Raw genomic sequence first — 25,400 nt, 5'->3', positions numbered from 1 at the left:
AAGCATGATACAGATGTAAATACCATTATAATATTAGTTAAATTGTAGCCAGACCAGTTATAGTTTCATTGTAGACTTAGTAACCAGTTTTTATGTTATCATTGGAAATATTTGCCATTTCTGTAAAAAAAAAAAAAAAAAAAAAAAGAGGAAAGAAGACTTAAAGGTATCTTGTTTGTATAATGGCATTTGTCAGTGTGTTCATACTTTTTAATTTTCCAAGACTTGCAGACTTAATCCCATGAGCTGACTTTTAATATCAGTAAAGGGTATGAGCTGTCTATGTGGTTCAAACTGCCACTTGAGGGTTTCTCCTTCCTGTGGAGCTTTCTAATGGAATTCAAGGTTCTCTCTAAGGGTGAGCATTATGAAGCCTTCCCAGGCTGCTTGAGAGGAGGAAGTGCACCATAGGTTCAAGGACACAGGCAAAGTTTAATGTGCACAAACATGCTTCTGCTCCTGCTTACTCTGATTGGCAAGGTTAACTCTGAGAGGCTGCAGCTTTTAAAAGTGATTTGATTAAACCCACCACTTTATTCCTTTCAGTTTGCCCCCTCCCCTTCAAGCACCAAACCACCACCTCCTTTGTCTTTGCAGTCTTTGCTTTACCAATTACCTTTTCTCTCTCTTTTTTCGTGATTTTGTGTCAAATTTTGACATTTTGTGAAATAGAATAATGATTTCAAAAAGTAAGGTTACTTGCATCATTGACAGTTTTGCCATTTCCACACTTACGTTTTCTACACTTATGATGTAAGGAAAGATAGAATTATCACTTACATTAGCAATTTGCTTAGATTTACCACAGCCTTTTATCAAGAATTGGTTTGTATACAATGAGTTCCTTTCACAGACGTTTTTTTTTTAATAATCTTTTAATTACAAAAACTCCAACCATGTGCAAACTTAGGGAGAATACTATACCAACAAACTTCTATGTACTCATCATCCAGTTTCAGCAATTACCAATTCATGGCCAATCTTCTTAATCTATACTTCTACCCTACAATAGTGATCTTTAACCTTTTTAGGAAGAATATAAGGAGATCTATGAACACCAAAGAGAAAGGATATGGATGTAGAATTTTCGCCAACAGTTTTAATACGTTCATATACTTGCTGAAGCCCTTCCACGGATGTCCTAGGAATCTAAGAATCCAGAATAAGAATTCCTGCATTCCAGCAAAAAGAACACTGAATTTTCTCAGCTTTTCTGTTCACATGAATGTAAGGATTTGGGATTAGCAAAGGTCCTATGAAAGCAACAGTAAAGTTAAGCCAATGACAGGGTCTTTTAATGATTAAATATTCATTATAGAATTTCATAATATACTCCCTTACTGCCATTTTCAGCTTCTTTTCCCTTTGGTTGCTTGTTAGTTTGTCTTCTTATAATTGATGGTTCTTTTACAAAAGTTGACAGACTTGGGAGATGTTCAGTTACTCAACTCTCAAGGCCTAACAACTTGGAATTTCATCCAGAGCTTCTGAGTTATTGCTAACAGCTTAAAAAAAAAAAAAAAAAGAAAACTATCTCTCCCTATATATCCAGGATAGAATAAATAATAATGAAATGCATTAAGTTGTTAAGAACTTAAGTAATAAAGCTGAAGTTTCCATTAAAGAGGATACTAGCTTTTAAGTACAAATTTTAATTAATAAAGCATATTTATCAGAACTGTAGGGATGGCTGATTGGACATGACAAAAGGGTTATCTTTCTTTTTCCCAACCTGCTTCACATCCTTCTTTTGTCAGCTGGTAGGTACTTCACTAAGCCTCCCTCTGAAATAGCTGTGGTCATAGGGTAGACTCAAAACACGAGCTGTTATGTTAGTAAAGCATGCGGGATTCCCCTGTAGAACTATTTTGGTTTTGAACCCCATACCATCTGACCCTGATGTGAGCTAAAAGTATTTTTTAAAGCAGGTAATAATAGAGGAATAGTTGACATGATTTAATTATTAATAATTTTTTTTCAAAACAATAGATACATTATCTTTTCTCTTCGGCATGGTTTCTCCTCTTTTTCTTCTTTGTGTGGGGAGCTAGGGGACAGGTGTATGATACTCATTTGAGTATGGTTAAAAATATTTCTGTTAAAAATATTTCTATTAAAGTGATGATTCAGAAAGGAACCACCCTTATTTATATATAGCCCCCACCCCCTTTTTTTTTTAAGTCCTCCATTCTGGCATTCCCTCTATATTATGGCTGGAAGTACTTTTAATATTGTATTGAAGAGGGAAAGAATCAACAACAACAAAAAATCCCATAATGTTTAATGGTTATATCCATTCAACAAATACACCAAAATAAATATATGATCATAGAAGGTAGGTATTCATGTATTTCATATATCATATTTCTGTAGATATGTGCAATCCATATAACATGTATCAACTTGCTTTTATTAACTGATGTTTCTGCAATATTTTGAAAGTTGTATAATGTGGGGTTTTACCCTATTACAGGTTGGGAATACACAGTCTTTCTTCACTCTGCAGTACCTCTTCCTTTTGAGAGAAGGTTGAATGCCTAATCTCTGTGCTCTCCTTGGGCTTTGTTCAAGGCCAAATTCTTCAAGAAGTTTTTCAGGAAGCTCAATATGAAAATATCACATATAAAAAGATTAACCATCACTTTCAATACATTTTAAAATATTTTCTTTTTTATAAGTGTCCTAAAAATTTGTTTCAGGTATTTTACAGATTCCATCATGGTTCATTTTTTTTGTTATTTGGACTGAAGTTGAGCTCTCTACTGTTTGAGTGCCCTAACCTCTCTCAATAGAGAGATGTCTAAGCACCTGTTTAAAAAAAAAAAAAGATGCTTGTTGCCTGTAACAAAAACTATCCCCACCTACAATTTATTAAACCTTGACATACTGCATTACTTAAGAATTCTCAGAGAAAATTAAAACCCTTTTGACTGGGTTCTGCCATGCAGGGAAATTTTTAGTGACATTTAAAAGGTTTCTCTTGTGTTCCTCTAATGGGATAAGTAAAAAAGGCTTGTTTTAGCCCAGCAAATGGGGGGACAATCCAATTTCCTTGATTCCATCAAGACACTTTTAAAGCATTAGCCTGTGCAGTAAAAAAAATTCAACTGACCCCCTTTGCCTGATGGCTTTGAAAAGTATCCTGATGTGTAGGTATTTGCCCAACACAGCATACTTGGTTATTGCTCTTCCAACACATCCGTTGATGGAAAAATCTTACGTGAAGCTCCAATAAATGTCAGTTTATGTTATAGAACTATAAAAACAGTGCACCAGACTATAATGGTCTTTCTGATGGGCAGCCTTTCCCTGGAAGATGAAAAGAAATCCTGCCAAGTATGTTTAAATTTAAAAATTAAGGAAAAGATAAATTGTTTAAAATAATAATTTAGTGAACTTTTTGTTACATTCAGTTTGTTCACTGCTGTTGGTATTTACTTCTATTTGTCCAAAAGATGGTGCTCATTTACAGAGAATATACTAGCATAGGGCAGTGGTCCTCCAATGTTGACTAGTATAAGAATCATCTGGGCTTGTTAAAACAAGTTTCTGGGCCCAACCCCCAGAGTTTCTGGATCCATAGGTCTGGGGTGGAGCCTAATTTGCATTTTTCACAAGTTTCCAGGTGGAACTGATACTGCTCCTCTGAGGCCCACACTTGGAGAACCACTGGCCTAGGGGATCTGTGAAAAGATACTCACCTCTGGATCAGTGGTTCAAAATTTGAATCAAATCACTTAGGCTGAAAGTCATTAACATCTGAGAGCACTCTGATGTGTGAAAAATGTGTTGATGGGCATCAATATAGTCTTGAGTGGACAGGCATGTATTTGACATTTGGCCTTCTCTTTGGCAGTCTTTAAAACCCATTCCAAAGGGAGGGAAAACATAAAGATGATGGAGCTTTCATTTTAGAGACGGTGCAGGAGAGAAAAGTATAGGAGCTCTTATGTTACTGAAAAAAATAGAAACTGAACATCAGTTTTCTATGACCCATTGCCTAATAGTAGAATGAAGCTGTTTTTTATGGTATCCTGATATTTAAAATTTTCTTTTTAACGAGAACTTCTGCCCTTTAACTATGTAAAAACCCAAAGCACCTTCTTACTATTTTATAAAAAAGTAAATTACATTTGATATTCTGATTCTTTGAAACTTGATCATTTTTGTGTAAGAAATAATGGTAATTGTGTTATCCAGAATATTTCACTCTAGCTATATCAGCAGTATTTCCTCTGAAATACTTAGAATTGATCTAATAGCCTACTTTTACGCAAGAGTCTAGAGAGTTAGATACTATTTATTCATTTGTCCTTAAAACATACCTGTGAAGTAAATAGGAGACCAAAAATAATCACCTTTTGACAAGAAGAAATTATAGCAGAGAGATTTGTTGGTGTCTGAAAATCATAGAGGGAAAACTGGAAAGAAAGAAACTTAGAAACCTCAGATAGACCCTTTTAAAGAAGGTAGTCCAGTACTCAGTCTCATTTTCTTCTGGTGGAAGAATACATATGCTAATCCGTACATGTATATCTGTTCTTACAGTGTCTAAATGCTTTATAGTGATTCATAATGTTCTTCTGTTTCACACTTTTATTTTCTTCTATCTGTCCAAGTAAATTCCAAACAAATCTTTTTTCATAAAATATATCTTATATTTTATGACACTATTTTTTAAAAGACTTCTACATTGATTCATGTCATCTGCGAAGCTATTGTTTGTTTTTTAATGGTTTCCTTTTAAAGTTATGGAAATACCATATAATATAGAGGAGGCCCCCCAAAATCTATCTGATCTGTTTTATTCATTGCACTGTCACCTTCTAAAAATATTTGTTGAATTTGTGGCTAGCTTTGAAGCAAAACAAATGCTACTGTTTTAAAGAGTTATCAGTTGCTTTGTGCTTCCTTTGGGAGTAAGGGTACTATCTGCATTACTTAAAACTCAGTTTGAAAATAATTAAAGGTGACTTTGAAATTTCCATGGGTTAAATGAATGGAATCAGGTAATCAGCACTTTTCTGGAGCCCTCCTGCATTTCCCTAGAGTCCTCTGAGCCTACATTTTGTGATTCCCTTCCAGCACCAAGCTTCTTTTTTGTTTTGGTTTTTCTCCTCAGCTAAGGATAGGTAATCAAGTCAAATGATAATGATCCACATGATAGCAGGTATATTCTGCTGACCTTTCCCTGTGGTGCAGTGAGTACTGAAGATGGAGTCCAGAGAAGACTGCAAAGAGGAGGTCAGTGCAGAAGTGGGAGCAGTTAATCTCTCTCCTGCTCTGATATCCGACAGCTGGTCTCACATGGGCCTGGTGCCAGCAGTGTCTTTACAGGCTTTGTGGCAGAGATTATTTAAAGGAGATTAATCCCTCTAAACCCCTTATATTTTAATTATTTCTGTATGTATTTATAAAACCTGCAGTCTGCTTGTTTCAGGGCACAGTTGTCCAAGCCCTCGTCTTTAACCTGGTTTCCACAATCAGACAAGTCTATCTCTGTTACCACAAAGGATACACCATTGATTTGATTTTCCTTGTTACTGAAATTGTTTGTTACTGAAATTGTTACTGAAATTTATTCATTTGTTTTTTGGTTGGTTTTGGTTTCTGTTTGATATTATTAACATTACTGTTTGAGAGGATAACTAAAGTTAATATGACTTATTTTAGAATATCTGCTAAAATGCTGTTTTTGTATTACATGATAGGAATCTAAAGTTGTAGACTGTAGGATGTGAAAACCTCTCGGTACTATTAAAAAACAATAGATCTTTCAGGGTATTATATTTTAAAGATTGATTAGTGGACATGCCTACCATGGTTTCCAGCATTGTCAGCTAACTTTATGCCTGACCAGGGCATCCAGAACAAAGATTTCTGCCTCTCCAATTTATGTCATTGAGGACTATCAAAATTTCCTTAGAATTTGAGTTCACACAGAACAAAAATCCTTCATTAAAAAAAAAAATAGCTATGAACTATCCTTTGTGGCATTGGAGCATCACGTCTCTAGCCACCATGGAAGTGCTTCTGTCTTTAACATGCAAGGAAGCATTTCTGCCTCTTCATGCACTCTATTGCACCTTCTTTCTAATAGCTAAGAAAGGAATTCTTTGGGAATCATCCTCCTGAAGGTCTTCCGCCTTCTAGGGAACCTCTAATAGGGCCTGTCTTGATTTAGAATGTGTTCATGATATTTGTATCTTCTAACTACTTGTTTTAGAAAGAAAACATGTCCGAATTGAATACATACGTAGATACATGAATAAGATCTGTGGGAGCAGCATAAAGATCTTTTACGTTCTACATATTTTGTGAATGCATTTTAATTGTTGTTAGTTGAACTTTTTCCTTGTTCTTTCCAAAAAATGAATTCTCTTTCCTGTAACTGTTATTTTTCAATAATAGGTATTATGGAAGCATATATTACCATAAAGAATCAGATTGTAATGTAATAGTATAATACTGAATAATATAAACAATCTATTTTGTATACTGTGTTCTCATATTTGAACTGACCTAAACTTCCTATATGTACAATGTTAATTTTTAAAACCATAAAAATATGCCAAATTCTATTAAAAGCTAGGGAAATCCTTAGTTAGAAATTCTTATCTGACTTGAAGACAATTAGAATATGCTTCAAAGTTTCAGGTAGAAGAATGGCATGCTTAGGACAGTGCTTGCAAAAGGGATAGGAGACCAGATAAATTATTAGGGAGGCTCTTGTAGGAATTAGTGGCTTAGAAGGTTAGGACCTGGTTAAGGTCCATTACTGTAGAGAAAGAAAGAATCAGATACAGTACAGGAGGAGAATTCAATCAACTTCACTTGATGAAGGACAGTATAAGAGGTAAAGAAAAGGGATAGAAGTTGAATATGACTCCAAAGCCATAGGCAAAAAAGTTTTCTGGTTTTGATGTGGCTAACTTTAGGGGGCTATCCTGAAAGTCATTCCTAAAGAAAAAGAGAAGCCAAAAGAGAACATTTGTACACACAGAGATGTTTTTCCAAGAGAATAATAGATTCTAAGAGAAGGCTGAATCTTTATTTTAAAATCTCAGATACTGAAAAATCTCCATATAAATATGAAGATATACAGAGAAACCCGTAAAATCCCAGTAGTGTTTAAGAGCATAAGCTTTGAAGCCAGAGACTTAATTTAAGTTCTGGCTCTGCACCTTATAAATCCTGTGACCTCAGACAAAGTTACTTAACCTACCTAAGCTTCAGTTTCTTCATTTGTGAAATGAGATAACTTAATACCTACTTCATAAGGTTGTTGCATGGATTACATAAGAGAACACATAAATTGCTTAGTGCAGTAGACAGATTTGCTACTACCATCAGTGTTTTTACTCACAACTGGCTAAAATCAGTCTTTCTTGCTATATTGGCAGGCTCTAGGCAGAAAGGTATACAAAATGAACTATCATTAAAGTTGCCCACAATACTGCATCTTTGTCTGTTTTGCTACTCATACAAGGCATGTATATCTTTATTATAGAATTCTAATTCATAGATGACTTGAAATCTTTTGTTCTTATTTTTAAATCAATACCAGAAGTAATACCTTTTTATTTGACTCTTAGTTGTACAGCCATACACAAAAGTTATTAAATTACAGTTGGGAGGTAGAGGTAGAGTAGGGGAATAAACTAAAGCGAACATTTATTGAGACTCTTAATACAATCATTCATTCCCCTTAATAAAATCAGTCACTTATGCCAGAAAAACAGCTCAGAATAGTTTTATGTTTGAATATGTGGATTTTGCTACCTCTCTTCCCATAGGCTGTGTCCTTTTTTATTGGGTCCCAAGAAAACAGCTTATGTAATATTTCTTTTGGACACCCAGGAAAGAATTTAGGCAGCAGGACTAATGTGGACAGTAAAAACTGAAGTAAAAAATCTTTCCATGTTTTTAAAGATTTAAAAAATTATTCTAAAAGAGGATGAAAGTGTGTGGATGGTGATAAAAGCCACCATTTGATTATATTTATCGGCAAATAGTTCTGAAGAAATTACAGTATGAAAAACTGAAATTGTAGCTTCAGGGGAAATAGAGGGTTAAATCTCTGAGCTGTAGAAGCAGATTGTGTTTTCCTTTTGTGATCTGGGCTGACAAGACATCAGTATTCTATTCATCTGTTGGGAATTAGGCTGTTAATCCAATCAATGACTCTTGAGTGAGCTGTGGCCTACCTCCCCCACTGGGGAACAATCGGATCAAACTGCAGATTGTTTAAGAGCACAGTGCTGTCCTCATGTCAGGTGGAATTCTCAAACGCTCCCTGGTGAATTGGGGATAGGGAAAGCTGCCTTGGCCCATTTATCCTCCTCCTTAAATAACCAGGTGTCTGCTTCATCCATAGGAAAGCATTAGGCAATAGTGACAACAGGAGTGCAATAGAAATCCATTAACTTTAGCTCACAAAAGTGTGGGTGAAAGGAAGCAATGCTTCCAAACACCCCACAAAACAGCTTATGTAAAAGTTTATTCATATTTTTTCCCTACTCCTCAAACCCTAAATCATTTTTTCTGTGGGCTTTTTTTTTTGGTTGTTGTTAACAGTTCTGTATCAGTGAATTTTGTTAACCACCATGAGCTATTTCTGTGTGTTTATACTGCCCTGCCTCTATTTTTATAAGTCATCAGGGTAGAAGTAAATTTTAATATAGATTATGGGAACACTAATTAAATAAAATTTTAATTTTAAAATATCTTTCTCCGAGGAATGCTAATTAAACTTTAATTTTAAAATATCATAGTCTGAGCATACATAATTTTGACATCTTTTGCAGCCTAGCAAAATTTAATTTCTAATTACTGATTTAATAGTCCATTAAGTACATTTGGAAATTATTATTGAGCTGATTAGATAGATGTTCAGGGTTGCCGTTATCTTCTATGAAATGTATCTCAATTTTTCCTTTTAAACAGTAAGGTGAAATGAGCTATCATAAAGCAAAATATCCAAAATACAAAGAGAAATTCTCAAAGAAGGTACTTACAACCCAACCTTAGTGAAAACAGGCTTAAAGGATAATTTTATTGCTTTCTATCTACATTACGTAGGAGTGTTCCAAAAAGAATTTCCTAAATTTGCCAATTTTATCCATTCATCCTGCATATATAGCACACACCTTTTATACCCAGGACTCTTAAGCATTGGAACTGGGCTTCCCTGGTGGCGCAGTGGTTAAGAATCCGCCTGCCAATGCAGGGGACACGGGTTCGAGCCCTGGTCCAGGAGGATCCCATCCCACATGCCGCGGAGCAGCTCAGCCCGTGCACCACAACTACTGAGCCTGCGCTCCAGAGCCCATGAGCCACAACTACTGAGCCTGCGTGGCACAACTACTGAAGCCCGCGTGTCTAGAGCCCATGCTCCGCAACAGGAGAGGCCACTGCAATGAGAAGCCCACGCACCTCAGCAAGGAGTAGCCCCCGCTCACCGCACCTAGAGAAGGCCCGTGCACAGCAACGAAGACCCAATGCAGCCATAAATAAATGAATAAAATAAATAAATTTATAAAACTAAAAAAAAAAAAAGCATTGGAATTACCACCGTGAACAAGACAGACAAGGTCCACACTCTTTGGGAGCATACATTCTAGTGAGGGAAACATACCAAAAACAATAAATAAGACGCTATCAGATAAGCACTAAGAAATAAGTGAAGTAGGTTGGTTACTTTGAACAGAGTGATCAAGTAAGACTTTACTGAGGAAGTAATAGTTAAACAGAGACTTCAATGGAGAGAAGGTGCTGTAAGTCATGCCCCAAATCCCTGAAGCAGGAATGAGCTTGACATACCAAGAGCAGACTACTTATATGTATGCTGTTCCCCAGACCAGAGGGTTTCAGGCCTGGCAAAGCATCTGAATTTCCTTAGGAACTCTGTAAATATAAAGATACCTGAGCCTCTAGTTCTAGAAATCCTGGTTCGGCAGGGCTGGATAGGATGAAACCTGTGCATCCAGTGCCATGAACAGTATGGAAAACCTACTCCAGCCAGTGTAGATAGTTTCCTCCCTTGAATATATCACATACTTAACCTACTTCCATCTATGCCTTTGCACATGTTTTTCATTTGCCGGTAAAGTTCACCCTTATCCTCTCACACATACATGCATCCTCGCCCTTTCAAATACCATGTGCTCTTCAAGGCCCTGTCTCAATAGGAAGCACGGAGCACTATTTTTGAAGTATTCTTAACAAAAAAAGTTGAACCCAAATTTAATAAAACCTATTAAATGTGATAATGATGTAATGACATCAACAGAAAGTCAACTGGCAAATCTGGACTATGGGACATTCTGCTGAACGACTGGACTCTTTCTATAGTAAGTCAGTGGCATTTTTAAAAAGTGAGACAATAAGAAACTCATTAAATAAAAAGAACAATTAGGAGCCAGAATGTAATCAGGTACCATAGTATGAGATATTCTGAAAGTACTTTGGAAGAGGTAATGGGGGAGAAAATGGAGAAATTAGTATGAGCCACAGTAGTCAGAGACATCTTCAAGAGGGAATTGTGGCCTATCATGAACTATAAAAAAGCTAGGTGCTATTTGATGGCCACTGAGGTGGGAATAGGGTTAGGTAGCAGAAACAGCTCAATCTAGATATGTGTTTTTCATGAAGAATAATTGGATAAAGTGGATCCAGACCATGGATGCTTCGATGCTTAGATTAAGCAATTTGTACTACTGTGTGTGTGCATGCATGTGTGCGTGTTTTTAAAAGGAGTAACATAGGGCTTCCCTGGTGGTGCAGTGGTTGAGAGTCCGCCTGCCGATGCAGGGGATGTGGGTTTATGCCCCAGTCCGGGAGGATCCCACGTGCCGTGGAGCGGCTGGGCCTGTGAGCCATGGCTGCTGAGCCTGCGCGTCTGGGGCCTGTGCTCCGCAACAGGAGGGGCCGCAACAGTGAGAGGCCCACATACCGCAAAAAAAAAACAAAAAAAAACAGGAGTAACATAATGGATTTTTTAAGAATGATTAATCTAGTGATGGTGTACTACTACTAGGGAGAAAGGCAACAGGGAAGAATAGCAGTGAAGAAACCATTCTGTTCATTCACATATGCATTGATAAAGGATTTATATTTGAGTAACAACAGCAGAAGATATTAACTAATTTCCCAGTTACCCAAAGGAAAGTGCCTATTTCATAGCACCCTCTGTGGATGTGGAACTATTTTGTAGACCTAGCAGACTGTGAAAATTTTCATTGTGACACCAGCAGAATGGCCATCATTTAAAAGTCTACAAACAAAATGCTGGAGAGGGTGTGGAGAAAAGGGAACCCTCCTACACTGTTGGTGGGAATGTAAATTGGTGCGGCCACTGTGGAAAACAATATGGAGGTTCCTCAAAAAACTAAAATAAAATTACCATATGACCCAGCAATCCCACTCCTGGGCATATATCTGGACAAAACTAATTCAAAAAGATATATAGGGCTTCCCTGGTGGCGCAGTGGTTGGGGGTCTGCCTGCTGATACGGGGGATGCGGGTTCGTGCCCCGGTCCGGGAGGGTCCCGCGTGCCGCGGAGCAGCTGGGTCCGTGGGCCATGGCCACTGGGCCTGCGCGTCCAGAGCCTGTGCTCCACGGCGGGAGAGGCCACAGCGGTGAGAGGCCCGCATACCACAAAAAAAAAAAAAAAAAAAAAAAGATATATACACCCCTAAGTTCACAGCAGCGCTGTTCATAGTAGCCAAGACATGGAAACAACCTAAGTGTCCATCGACAGAGGAATAGATAAAGAATATGTGGTACATATATACAATGGAATACTACTCAGCCATAAAAAAGAATGAAATGATGCCATTTGCAGCAACATGGATGCAACTAGAGATTATCATACTAAGTGAACTAAGTCAGAAAGACAAAATCATATGAAATCACTTACATGTGGAATCTAAAATATGACACAAATGAACCTATCTACGAAGCAGAAACAGATTCACAGAGAACAGACTTATGGTTGCCAAGGGGTTGGTGAGGGAGGGATGCACTAGAAGTTTGGGGTTAGTAGATGCAAACTATTACATATAGAATGGATGGACAACAGGTCCTACTGTATAGCACAGGGAACTATATTCAATGTCCTGGGATAAACCATAATGGAAAAGAATATGAAAAAGAAAATATATATATGTATAATTGAGTCACTTTCCTGTACAGCAGAAATTAATACAACATTGTAAATCAACTATACTTCAATTAAAAAATTTTTTCATTGTGAAAGTGAATGAGTAGGAAAGGAAAGAATCATTTCTTGGATTTCTCCACTGTACGTCTGATTATTTACCATAGGAGGGATTTAGAATCGAGTAGATTGAAGCATATTGAGCTTTAACTGTATATTATTATAGAAACAGTAATGCAGTAAGCAAAACACCCTTCAGAAGAGAAAATAGTTTGTCTCTGTTCCCTCGTGTACCTAAAAATGTATAGACTAAGCTACAGCTTCTCAAAATATGCATACTTGAAAAAGTACAGCAATCAACCAACGAGAAGTAAAAATAAATGTGTGGTCCTGAAGAGTAAGATTATTCACTCTCTGAGTGTGATATGTCAGTTTTGAGATTATGGTTAATAAGAATTACACAAGCACGCTAGATATGAGACTGTAATTTAGACTACCTATTGTCTTTAACAAAAAGAAAAATTTTAACTACATTTCTTCTGTGCATTGTATTTATTTGTGTTGACTCCCCTTGCTCCTTTTCAGTAGCATAGTACAGTTGAGAAAACATGTATTTTGATGCTGGGCCTTGGGCAAGTTATATATATAATCTCTCTGAGCCTCATTTTACCCAGCTTGGAAATGGGAATAATAATGTTTATGTTAAGGGTTGTTGTATTAAAAAAAATGATGTTCATAAAGCTTCCAGCACACAACAGGTATTCAGCCAATGTTTGTTCCTTTTTCTTTCCTTATTCTAATAAATCCTCAACTGTGTAGCACACTTTGCAAAGTTAAACATTCTAGATTAGTGTGGGTTTCAAATAGCTGAACAGTTACATTCTGCTTTTTTTTTTAACTTTTTCTATAAAATTTTTTTTTCTAAAATATATTCTACACTTCATTGCCTCCTTCTTAAATCATTGGCTGTACCACAGGTATTTATAGATGGTGAAGCATAGAGCCAAAGCTTCTCTTTCCCTCTTGAGATTGCTAAAATCTACTGGTTGGCATGCAGCCCAGCCCTCTTTATGCTGGCTATTCTCTGTGGTCTAAAATGTCTGCAACTTGCCACCTCTGTCACAGCTCTGATTTCTGCTGGCTGCTCCTACTGCTGCCCCCATTCTTTCTTCTAATTACCATTAGGCTCTGCTGGCCCTCCTACCGTTTCTGCTCTCTAGTCCTTGCTTTCCTTCACTTTTCACTTTCCGTGTCTCTTCTGCCTCCTGTTGCATCTCATATTTCATAGACAAAGACTGGCCTTTCACTGCTTTGTCAACCCAGCTAGAAGCATCCTTCTGTACAGGAGCCAACTGGTCACAACTTTTTTAATATGATTCTTATCAGCATCTTTCCCCTGTACGGTGGGCCCTATTCCAGGTACTTGAGAATGCCAAAAACCAAGCCCCTAGATTAGTGAGGTATAACTATATTTGATTTTCCTGCAAGTAGTTTATTTTTGTCTCATTTAACTTTTATTTTATGCCAAGTTTTGTGCTAGACAGAAGGGATGAAGGAACTCTAGGGGTCTGTAAAGTTAAACTATGCTATAGCTCTTACCTTCAAAAGATCAGGAGGACACAAGCATATTCATAAATAATACAAGGTAAAAGATGAAGGGGGATGAGAGAAAGTTTTAAGTAAGGGTTGTGAAGGCTCAACGTTCTACTTCAAGTTATAAAGAAGAGTGGCAGCTTGTGAACCCAGTCTCAGAGTAGTGGGTGATAGCTTAGAGTTCTGCAAGTGTCTGAACAGCGGAACATGTCAGAGGGAGGGGAGCTCTCATGATTCCCTACCATTTTAAAGATAGTGGTAAAGAATCACTTAGGTAAAGAGTCACATGGGTACATTTTTTCATTTCTTATTTGAGAGTCTGTGTCTTTAAATTCCCTGTATTACTTTGTCATTCATTTGTGTTCCTTATGAATTTTTATTTGGAAACAGAGGATATGTAGGTATAGTGTAGAGGGTGTACATTTCTTTGCTTTTATAGTTTGATTTTTAAGCATGGTTGAATTTTTCTACATTTTAACTTTATTACATGATTTTATTTTTAATTCAACTGAGTATTTTTACTTTACCCTAATGTATAATCCCTTATAATGATTTCAAATGTATGACCAATGTTAATTTATTAGAATTGTTTTTGCTGTTTATAACAACTCCATATTTATTAAATTTGAACATTTCCTTTGAGCTGAAGCAGAAAGGAAAAGCATAAATAACCATGACAAACAACCCTCTTCTGGTGTGGTCATTTGAAATGAAACAACCAAAAAATTTAATTAACTTAAATTTAGAAAAATTAGCTGATATAAGTTGTAAACCAGATGAGTAAAAGCTTTCACTTACTCATTCTTGACATTCAATTCCATTTATTCTTTGTAATATACTTTAAAACAGAATGTTTATAAAGACTAAGGTTTGGGTTCCTATATCCTATTTTGAGGTTACCAAGAAAAAACTGTTTGGAGTCGTATTCGTGCTTTAATACAAACTCCACTTTAACACACAAAGAGGAATAACAGAGATAAAGATTTTGCAGATACAAGATGATGTGTATTATTAAAACATCATAATCATAATACTAAGAGTATTGTAATATAGTAGTCGATTTAAAATAATTATTAATAATGATTAAAACCTGAACAGGCTTTATTTAAGTGAGTCATAATCATCAAGTTTATTGATCGAACATTTCTTGAGTGCTTATTATGTGCCAGGCATACAAAAGATGAATAAAAGAAGAAGAATTTACATTTGGGTCCCTAAAGACTACAATTTGGTTAGAGAGTAATTTTAAATAATCATCTTTTCTTTGTTTTACCCACATACCTATTCTTTAGACATGTCAAGGTACTTGGACATATAAACAATTCAGAGTTGAGGAAAAATTTTTATGTCTTTTTAAAGCCTGATCCTTTTCTCTGGTACTCTTGGAAGACAGAAAAGTTAATAGGATTAGAAGACAACCTGGTTGTCCTCCTGTCTTTCTGTTCCCCACTTGCCAATCAGTTCTGTGATTGCAGTCAAGGTTCTCGTGTTCATGCCCCTGCTCTGATTGATTTCTAGGTGGACACGCTCTAAGTTGAAAGATCCAAAATCTCAATATTTCACATTAAACACAAGAACACTTCAGCCCACAACATCTGAACTCAAAAGCCCCAAATTAGGCATGGTGATCTGAGGAGCATAGCAAATAAGAAATGTATGGGGTTGGGGGGAGGTACAGGCAGGCAGGTAACCCTATCATGCTTGTAACTGTAAATAGACATTTATAACTAATCATAGTTTTAATCAGTTTGATCAGTATTTATTGGCAATAGCCAAGTAGTAATCACTGAAAAATGTTTGTAAATGTATAGATGGTATTCAGATTCAGAGAGAATACAAATGAGCAGTAACTTTTTCTTATTTTAAAGTGATATCAATGTATTTTAGAAATTTTTACAAAATACACATAATAAGTATAAAGAAAAAGGTTTCAGTCGTCCATAGTCTTACCCTTGAGATAACCCTTGTTATCACTTTGGATGCTTTCCTTTTTTCTATGGGTAGATAATACATTTTAAAAACAAAAATGGGATTGTACTGTACATAGTTTTATATCCTACTTTATTTACTTATCATGAGTATCTTCTCATATGCATATCAGACATTCTTCTTCAGCACAATTTCTAGGATGGCTGCCTAGTATTCCATCCTACAAGTACATTATACTGTAGCCATTCCACTGTTTAGATGTTTAGGTTGTTCTCTTTTGCAGTATATAAGCTAGATTGTAAACTCCATGAAGACAAAGACTATAACTGGTTTATTTATCACTGTGTCCCTGATATATAGTAGGCTTTCAGAAAATAGGTGTTTAAATTAATTCTTCTACTTCTCCATGTCTGTACCTATTGCAGCTACACATGACAGGAGAAAAATACCTAACTATGCTCACTTCAGGCTTAGAACCACTCATCTCATGTGGGCCTTCAGTGCTGCCGAAGCAGTGACACTGCATTTCCCTACTCCATTATATCTTCCCTCTGCTAGATGACTCTTTCATACGTTCTCTTCTCTCCTCAAAATTCAAACACCTCCTTCCTCATCCTCTGCTGATGACCTTCCTTCCCATTTAACTGAAGTGAAACAAGAGTCATTAAAAAAGAACTTCCACAAGTTCTACCATCTTATCTATCTACCTGCCTGCATCTGTAGTTACACAGCCCACTTTCCCCCCTATGAGTATGTGTGAACTATCTGTGCTTCTAAGGCCAGCCCCTCTGCACATGTACTAGGTGCCATCCTACTGAAAGACCTCACTGCATGTATCCTTTCTCGCATTACCAGTTTTCCGTCTTCTGTGTAGGTTCCCTCAGATATAAATATGCTGCTGCCTCTCCACCCCACTTAACTGTCAGACTGCTGCCCCATCTCACTCCTCTTTACAGCAAAATTCCGTGAAAGAGTTGTTTATACTCTAATTCCTCCTTCCCCGTTATTTCTTGAACCCTCGTGAATTAGGTGTTCACTTCTGTCATTCTTTCTGTTCTTATCAGAAGGCCAGTAACTTCAATTTTGCTAAATCTAGTGACCACTTTTCAGTCCTTACCATACCAGACCTATCAGCAGCATTTGGTACAACTGATTACTTTTTCTTTCAATACTTTATTCTCTTGTGTTCTAGGACATTGATTTTCTTACTGCCTTACTGGCCTTCTTGGTCCCTTTTGCTCATTCTTCATCAGTAGTTCTTTCTCAGTCCCTTTCGCTTGCTCCTTTTCTTGTCCTCCTGTCTTGAAATGCCCCAGAGTTCAATCGTCCAATCTCTTCTTTTTTCTATACTCAACCCTTTGGTGATTTCTTCCAGTCTCTGGGCTTTAAATATCTGCCTTCGGATCTCAAGTTTATACCTCCAGCCCATACCTCTCTTCTGAACTTCAGATCCATATATCTAACTGCCTGCTTGACCTCTCTCTTACATCTGTCTGATAGAGATCCTGAACTATTATTATGTCCAAAACCAAACTCCTGACCTTACCTACAAAACCTGCTTCTCCCCAAGTCTTTTTCATCTTAGTTAATGGCAATTATATCCTTGTTACTCAAGCCACATTCTTGATGGAATCTTTAACCTCTTCTCTTTTTCTTACATGAATAATCTATCAGCAAATTCTATTGCTTCTACCTTCATAATACATCCAGAATCTAACTACTTCTCACCTTATCTTCTGCTAGCACTTTGGCCCAAGTCCACACCATATCTTATCTGGGTGGTTGAAATAAACTACCCTTCAGTCTTTTCTCAACCTGGCAGCCAGAGTGACCCTCTTAACACATAAATGAAGTCAAGTTACTCCTCTGCTCAAAACCCTCTGGCAACCTCCCATTGAATTCAGAATAAAAGTCAAAATCCTTACAATGGCTTACAAGGCCCTATGCCATCTGACCCTCAGACCTCTCATACCTCATCTTCTATGACCAATCTAACTTGCTCACTTGGCCCCAGCCATACACTTGCCTCTTTTTGGTTCCTGAAACATGCCAGGCACATAACCATCTCAGGGCCTGGGTACTTGCTCATCTTGCTCCCTCTATTGCTTTTCCCCCAAATATTCATACAGCTTGTTCTCTCGCCTCCTTCAGGTTTTTCACTCTCAGTAGTCTTTCCAATAAGGCCTACACTGACTACCTTATTTTAAGTTGAAACTCATTCTACCCTGCCTCCAGCATTCCTCATTCTTTTCTGCTTTGTTTTTCTCTGTAGCATTTATCATCATCTAACATATTCTGTATTTCACTTAGTTTATTTTCTATATCCCCCTCCTCCAAAACTAGGGTAGAGATTTTTGTCTATTTTTATTTATTGCCCTTAGAACAGTGCCTGGCACACAGTAGGTACTCAGGAAATAACTGTTCATGAGTGAATGCAAGCAGTGAACATCCTTGGCAGATAAATATTTGTACAAATCCATGATTCATTTATTCATTCACTCAGTAACATGTTTGAGTGCTTCCTGCGTATCGGACTCTATGCAAGGTGCTAGGAGTATAACAGCCAAAAAATCACCCATGGGGGCTTCCCTGGTAGCGTAGTGGTTAAGAATCCGCCTGCCAATGCAGGGGACACAGATTCAAGCCCTGGTCCGGGAAGATCCCACATGCCTCGGAGCAACTAAGCCCGTGCGCCACAACTAGTGAGCCTGCGCTCTAGAGCCTGCAGGCCACAACTACTGAGCCTGCGTGCTGCAACTACTGAAGCCCGTGTGCTTAGAGCCCTTGCTCTGCCACAAGAGAAGCCACCACAATGAGAAGCCCACACACCTCAACGAAGAGTAGGCCCTGCTTGCCGCAACTAGAGAAAGCCCACGCACAGCAACGAAGACCCAAAGCAGCCAAAAATAAGGAAATCTAAAAATATTTTTTTAAAAAGTCACACGTGGTTCCTAACCTTATGGTGCACATAATCAAATGAAAAATAAATACATCCTTTAACTATAAATTGTAATAAATGCTAGTGAAGAAACAATGAGGGTTTTTTCGCAACACCTGACGCCTGCGCAGTAAGTTGCGTGGGTGTACTGTGGTGGCCGAGTTAGTCATGGCGCTGCGCAGTCTGCGGGCGTTACTGTGCCGCGCGCTGCCGGGTGGTTACATCGAGGCTCAGTTGGCCCTCAGTCCGGCAGCGCGGGTCTGCCTTGGTTCACCGGACCCAAGGTCTGTGAGCGGCCACGATGTCGATCTTCACCCCCACCAACCAGATCCGCCTGACCAATGTGGCCGTAGTACAAATGAAGCGAGCCGGGAAGTGCTTCGAAATCGCCTGCTACAAAAACAAAGTCGTGGGCTGGTGGAGCAGCATGGAAAAAGACCTTGATGAAGTTCTACAGACCCACTCAGTGTTTGTAAACGTCTCTAAAGGTCAGGTTGCAAAGAAGGAAGATCTCATCAGTGCGTTTGGAACAGATGACCAGACTGAAATCTGTAAGCAGATTTTGACTAAAGGAGAGGTTCAAGTGTCAGATAAAGAACGGCACACACAGCTGGAGCAGATGTTTAGGGACATTGCAACTATTGTGGCCGACAAATGTGTGAACCCTGAAACAAAGAGACCGTACACTGTTATCCTTATCAAGAGAGCCATGAAGGACATCCACTATTCGGTCAAACCCAACAAGAGTACAAAACAGCAGGCTTTGGAAGTGATAAAGCAGTTAAAGGAGAAAATGAAGATAGAACATGCTCACATGAGACTTCGGTTCATTCTTCCAGTGAATGAAGGGAAGAAGCTGAAAGAAAACTCAAGCCACTCATCAAGGTTATAGAAAGTGAAAACTATGGTCAACAGTTAGATATTGTGTGTCTCATCGACCCTGGCTGCTTCCGAGAAATCGATGAGCTCGTAAAAAAGGAGATAAAAGGCAAAGGCCCTTTGGAAGTACTCAATTTGAAAGACGTGGAAGAAGGAGATGAGAAATTGGAGTGACAGTCATCAGTCTCTTCAGCTGTCAAACACTAAAGCATTTTCATTTCCCACAGCCCTGTTTTCTTTTTGTGATCTGCCAAATACTTGCTCAGATGAGTTGACATTTTCCATCTTTGTGGCAAACATGTACACAAAAAGACTTTCCTAAGTAAGTATTATAATGTGGGATTAATTTAGTTTTAATTATCAAATAGGGTTTTAGGCAAAAGTGAAATACAGAGTCCAGAGTAGCATTTTGTTAATGCCTCATGCCTTTGAGCTTTCCAGGGTGAAAGTTATTTGAGACAACTCTTGTGGATAAAAAATAAATTTTGTACATTATAAGAAAATAACTTTGGGAGGATATATCTGTATGACAGAAAGGGAGGATTTGCCAAAAAAGAAAATGTGTAATGTCTTATTTCTACTTAATGAAATGTGTGTATAGGGGTAACTGTCTCATGACCTAATACAAAGCTTGGATGATGACTTCTTGATTTTCTGAAAAATAGATAGATGATGACTGTGCAGGACTTCATTAATATTCATCAAACATGCTGCCATAGCCTGGATTATTCTTGGTAAAAAATACAGCCATTTATTGCTAATTCTTAAAGTTTATAATATATATTACTAGAGTTGAAAATACATGTAATCAATAAAACCACTGTTTATTTTTGTTAAAAAAAAAAAAGAATGAGGGGATTGAACTAAAGAATGACAATAGGAGGTGACCTCTTTGAAGCAAATAGTCCAAGAGGACTTTCTCTACATAGATGACAGGCTGGGACTTGAAGGATGAGGTAGGAGCCAGCCATGTGAAGAGCAGGAAGAACAACATTTTATGAGCTCAGATTAGAAAGTTAGGTGGGGCTAAATGCTGCAGGGTTTCCTAGCCCAGTGGTTCTCAAAGTAGGGACTGGGAGCCCCTGGGGGTCTTTGTGATATTTTCAGGGGGTCCATAAAGTCATTATTATTTCATAATAATTTTAAGACATTATTATGTACTCTTTTTCACATTCATTCTCTCATGAGCATTCAGTGGCATTTTCCAGAGGCCACATGACAGGTATCACAACAGATTGAATGCAGAACTAGAAGTGAATATCCACTTATTTTCTGTTTAGCCCAGACTTTAAAGAGATTTGCAAAAATGTAAAGTAATGCCACTCTTCTATGCTTTCTTACCTTTTGGAAAATATATTTTCTTTTTTTTTAAATTATGAACACTTTTTTAATGACAACACACGGTAAATTTATACAAGTTACAGGTTAGAATATAATGAATACAAAATCCATCCAGATAACAGTTAGAAAAACATCACTCACAAAAGTAAATCTGATTCAAGTGGGTAAAGAACTCAAGCCCCCCATTTTGATAATTACACGCAGCTTTCAAGGTAGCGCATCTAAAATCTGCCCCTTGTCAGGGCGCTATTCAAGACTACAGCATATTCAGTGACTCTAGCGACTTCAAAGATTCTAACACTTTTAGCATCAAGGTCAAGAGAAATCTCGTAACAGGTTCACTATGCAAAAAAATGAGAACATGTGAACGTTTTCTGCAAACTGTAAGGTGCTGTGCAGATGTTAGCCGTTGCTATTATTACTATTCAGTGAGATTTCACTGAACTTGAGAAAAAGGAAGACTAGTCTGTAACTGACAAATATGACCTATAGAACATCTTCAAAGGAATGCAGATATTACTTTCAAGCACACGTAGCAACAAAACAGGCAAGGAAAGTGTGGCCAGGAGTGATGGTAAGTTGAGGAATTCCAGAGTACTTTAATGAATATATAAAGGCTTAATCTGTTCACAGGTTACACATAATATTTATCGTTAGGTTCCCAAAGTCCCTGAAAATAATTTATTTTCTCAGGTGACCCTTCCCCCTACAAAAAGGAAAAAGAAATCTTGTCAAGTTGTGAGTGTGCTGCTTCAGGCCAGCTCTTGCAAACACTATCTAAAATGGAAGAGCAGAGGCTGCATGAATCAACTTGTACCATAGGCAAACCATTTATAAAATGGCCTACCAACAATGTACAACTTCACTTGAGCATAAATAAAACAATAAACATGAACTTGTCTGGAGACAAGAAATATACACTAGATGCGTTTAAAACAGAATATAAATTCTTTGTCTCATGTACCTTCAGCTTTCATCTTTCTTTGGGTACACCCTATCTTTTTAACTGTTTTTACTGGTCTCCTTGGGTCCTCTGGCTGTATATACAAAATTTATACGAAAACAGAAAATAAACACCAAACAAGTCCAGCAGTTGCTTTTTGGGCAAAGCTGATGAGATCTTTATGATGAAAATAATCTTACAGTATATTTCTGTTAGATTCCCATGAAACGCAGGTTGGTTGTTTTTTTTTTTCTTTTTATGGAGGGTTTAAATTTCTTCAGCAATTCAAAACTGAATTCTGCTGTCACATGTAAAATGGTATCCACTTGAAGAGCTAATGACATCAGATGCATTCTACAGCAGACTTTTCATTTTTTAGCACAATGAGAATAAAGATTATATTCTGGGGGGCAAAATGGGAGGTGAGGTGAAGAAGGTCATGTGTTAAATCAGTAGCCTGTACTGACACTTCAAGTTACACTCCCTAATTGAGGTTATTCTTACAATCAGTTTTCAAACAATAGTGAATATATTCCTACCTTATAACATTTATATAAGGGCTCAATTGTAGCTTTCCTTTCTATACATCCTGAAGTATATACATTGTACAAGAGGAAATCACTGAGACATCTTGAAAAATAAATCTATTTGTCAAATACCATGTTATTTCAACAGCAGCAAACTACTCAGTTAACAGTTAAAACCCTAAGAAAATATTAACTGGTGTGAAAACAAGTCTATATTGTAATAACCCCAAACATCAACCTTAGCATCCGATTCTAACTTTCAAATGCTGGGTACCTTTTCCAAGAGGAAATTACATCTGCTTTTGCATGAATTCCCGATTTAAATACTTGCAGAAACACACCCATGTTATCTACTCAGCAAATGTCTGAAATCAAACAAAACAATCCAACACTGGACATTAACGTTTTACAAATAGCATAAGATCCCAAAAGTACAAGAAAAACCTTGACATTATAGAAAAAGAAATTAGGTGGACAAATTTTAGTACAACAAGGCATCTAAAGAGGGGATCATCTAGAAATCTACCATACAGTACAGTAGACTCAACCTGGAGTATCCTACAATTTCATATTAAATTTGTAGAACTTTATACCAAAACTGTCGTCTTTTTAAGAAGACATTTTACATTTAGAATAACTACTTAAGACATTTAAACTGTAGATAACATTTAACTATAAGCAAGAATAAAAAATAGTCCTACAATAATCTTTTATTTCTTCTCAACAACTAAATAAACACAAATGCCTTCTTTGCTTTTATGCCTAACTACCTCTCTACTCCTTTAGTCCAGTTCCACAACATCAAAAGTAGGGGTGAACAAACAAAATCAGTAATGGCAAACACTCACAGCAAGGGCCACTGTATTAGGGATTATCAATGACAGGAAATTTGTACAATGAGATATCTGGTTAAAAGAGTAACCTACTAGAGAATGGACTTGAGGATACGGGGAGGGGGAAGGGCAAGCTGCGACAAAGCGAGAGAGTGGCATGGACACACATACACCACCAAACACAAAATAGACAGCTAGTGGGAAGCAGCCGCACAGCACAGGGAGATCAGCTCGGTGCCCTGCGACCACCTAGAGGGGTGGGACAGGGAGGGTGGGAGGGAGGGAGACGCAAGAGGGAAGAGACGGGAACATGTGTATAACTGATTCACTTTGTTACAAAGCAGAAACCAACACACCATTGTAAAGCAATTATACTCCAATAAAGATGTTTAAAAAAAGACTCAATAAATGAAAGCTATTACTATTTAAAAAAAAAAAAGAGTAAAGGTAGAATGTGCTTTTTAAAAAAACGGCCAGTAATCACTCATCTGAAAAAATGCAAATAGCCACCAGGTAAAATTGGCAGAATTTGAACTTAAACCAAACTTCTGGTGTGTAACAAACTAGCATTAAGAAATGCACACAGGATGTAAACCAAAGTAGTGGTTATCTCCAGATGGCAACATTACAGGGAATTTAAATTTTCTTCCTGTTTTAATATGCACTTTTTTGGGGTGTGTTTTTAGATTGCACACAAGTAGTACCAAGTGGCTAGAAAGAACACAGACCAAGGATACGAAAGTAAAACCACAGGGTCTTTTTCTATCAGAAAGGACCTCAAGGATTATCTAACTTAGGTACATTATCTATTGATGTATCTGGGATATAACCGGCACTGATTTAAAAGACTAGACTAGAAATTCCAAGAATACTTCCTGGATGATAAAAATAATCTATTTTCAGGATTGTTTACACTCCCTAAGTATGCAAAAATGAACACATTTAAATGTAAATTCATTCATATACATTATTAAAAAGTAGGAAAAACAAATTTAAAGGGAGTTTACACAACCTTGTAATTAAAGTGTAAGTTCATTGTTGAATGACCAGAGCAAATCAGATCTTTACAGAGTTTGTCTGAAAGCAGGAGGCTGGCCTGCAAGGGGCCTTTAGGGAGTAGGCTGGGTGCCTAGGCAGGTAGCTCTCTTTGCTTTGCTGTCTGCATTCTTCAATAAACCCAGTCCTTTTACATGAATGGGTGTGATTCAGCCTAGTTTCCCCATGAAATAATGTAATGAAAGATTTCTGTTGACGAGGGATTACACTTTATGCAAAATTTCTCAGTGACATTCAGATTAATTCCAGTGTCCACAATTTAAGCAATTTCCAATACACATTTACAACCCAAAATCCAATGACCTGGTATTTTCATGATAGTTAGGAAAAGTGTTCCAGCGAAAAATAAAGTTTAGATTTGCTCCACTATGTACATCTGAATATATCCAGAGGAGTAAAACGCAAAGCCAACCAAAAGACAAAATGCTATAAAATGTTTTGTTGTAAGATAATCAAATTCTTCCCAGAATAATGTGTAACTAATTTCACATACTTATTTGTAACCAAGTTAACTTTTCCAAATTCTCATTTGCAAATGAGAGGCTCATACAGTTAAAACTGATGATACAAACCATTGTTTTAGAAGGATCAAAATTTACACTAGTCAAACCTGATTCCATAAGATTGATTTTAACATGTTCTTTCAACTTTATTAAAATCATCAATACCCCAGACGCATTTACCATTTTAAAAAAATCAATTTAATGCTATCAAAAGGTGATGTTCACTTTAATCCTGTTTGCATTCACGCCACTGCCTTGAGCCTTCATTCCAGGCCACATAAATAAAGAGGGCGAGCATCACGTGGACGGCGACCACTGCAACAATAGCAGCATAAAAATAGCTGTCCCTATTGGACATCCCAAAGGCGCCTTCAAAAACATAAGATTTAGTTGTGAAATATAACCCAATAGGTACAGTGATCATTAAAGCTGTGAAGAGTCTTCAGAGTGGATGCTAATGAACTTTCATTTCTGAAGTCGCACGGCTGCAGCGCGTTCAGAGCCGCTTTATCAAAACGCTCCATGGCGTCGCCACGCCCGCAGCAGGCGCTCTATATTTTCATTTTTGAAATTAAGTTACTTAGAGTAACATGTAATGGTTTTTTAAATTTCTCAACTTTAATTTCTAATATGGTAAGTACTGATAGATTTAAACTACATAAACAAAAACTCTTTGAGGTCCTCAGTAATTTTGAA

General features: G+C 37.3%; 2 protein-coding genes and 1 pseudogene across 7 annotated transcripts in view; 2 read left to right on the top strand and 1 right to left on the bottom strand.

The window, feature by feature from the left end:
- ACBD6 (acyl-CoA binding domain containing 6) overlaps positions 1 to 25,400 on the top strand; it is a 227,947-nt gene that overhangs the window by 152,828 nt on the left and 49,719 nt on the right. Inside the window, exon 7 of one of the 5 annotated variants that reach the window (XR_014014367.1) lies at positions 5,123 to 5,244. The exons of 3 other annotated variants lie outside the window; for them this stretch is intronic. Coding sequence is in view for 1 of the 2 variants with exons in the window: in XM_081223491.1 (XP_081079617.1) it covers positions 5,123 to 5,149 (27 nt within the window). In the remaining variant the exon portion in view is untranslated. Of the gene's footprint in view, positions 1 to 5,122; positions 6,363 to 25,400 lie in introns of those variants that run through there. One more of the 5 variants, XM_081223491.1, reaches the window with a different exon arrangement.
- On the top strand, positions 18,817 to 20,262 carry LOC308612447 (ribosome maturation protein SBDS-like). Its single transcript, XM_081224924.1, is given in 2 exon segments — positions 18,817 to 19,482; positions 19,485 to 20,262. Coding segments are annotated over 2 exon segments (750 nt in total). The 5' UTR covers positions 18,817 to 18,923; the 3' UTR covers positions 19,676 to 20,262.
- On the bottom strand, positions 24,854 to 25,230 carry LOC308612004 (vacuolar ATPase assembly integral membrane protein VMA21-like; annotated as a pseudogene). Its single transcript has one exon. The product of its transcript is annotated as a vacuolar ATPase assembly integral membrane protein VMA21-like (transcript).

The sequence above is a fragment of the Mesoplodon bidens genome, assembly GCF_964165515.1.
Source record: "Mesoplodon bidens genome assembly, chromosome: 2".
Classification (NCBI taxonomy): Eukaryota; Metazoa; Chordata; class Mammalia; order Artiodactyla; family Ziphiidae; genus Mesoplodon; species Mesoplodon bidens.
The sequence above is the reverse complement of the archived record's forward strand: the minus strand, read 5'-3'. Positions and strand labels throughout refer to the sequence as shown.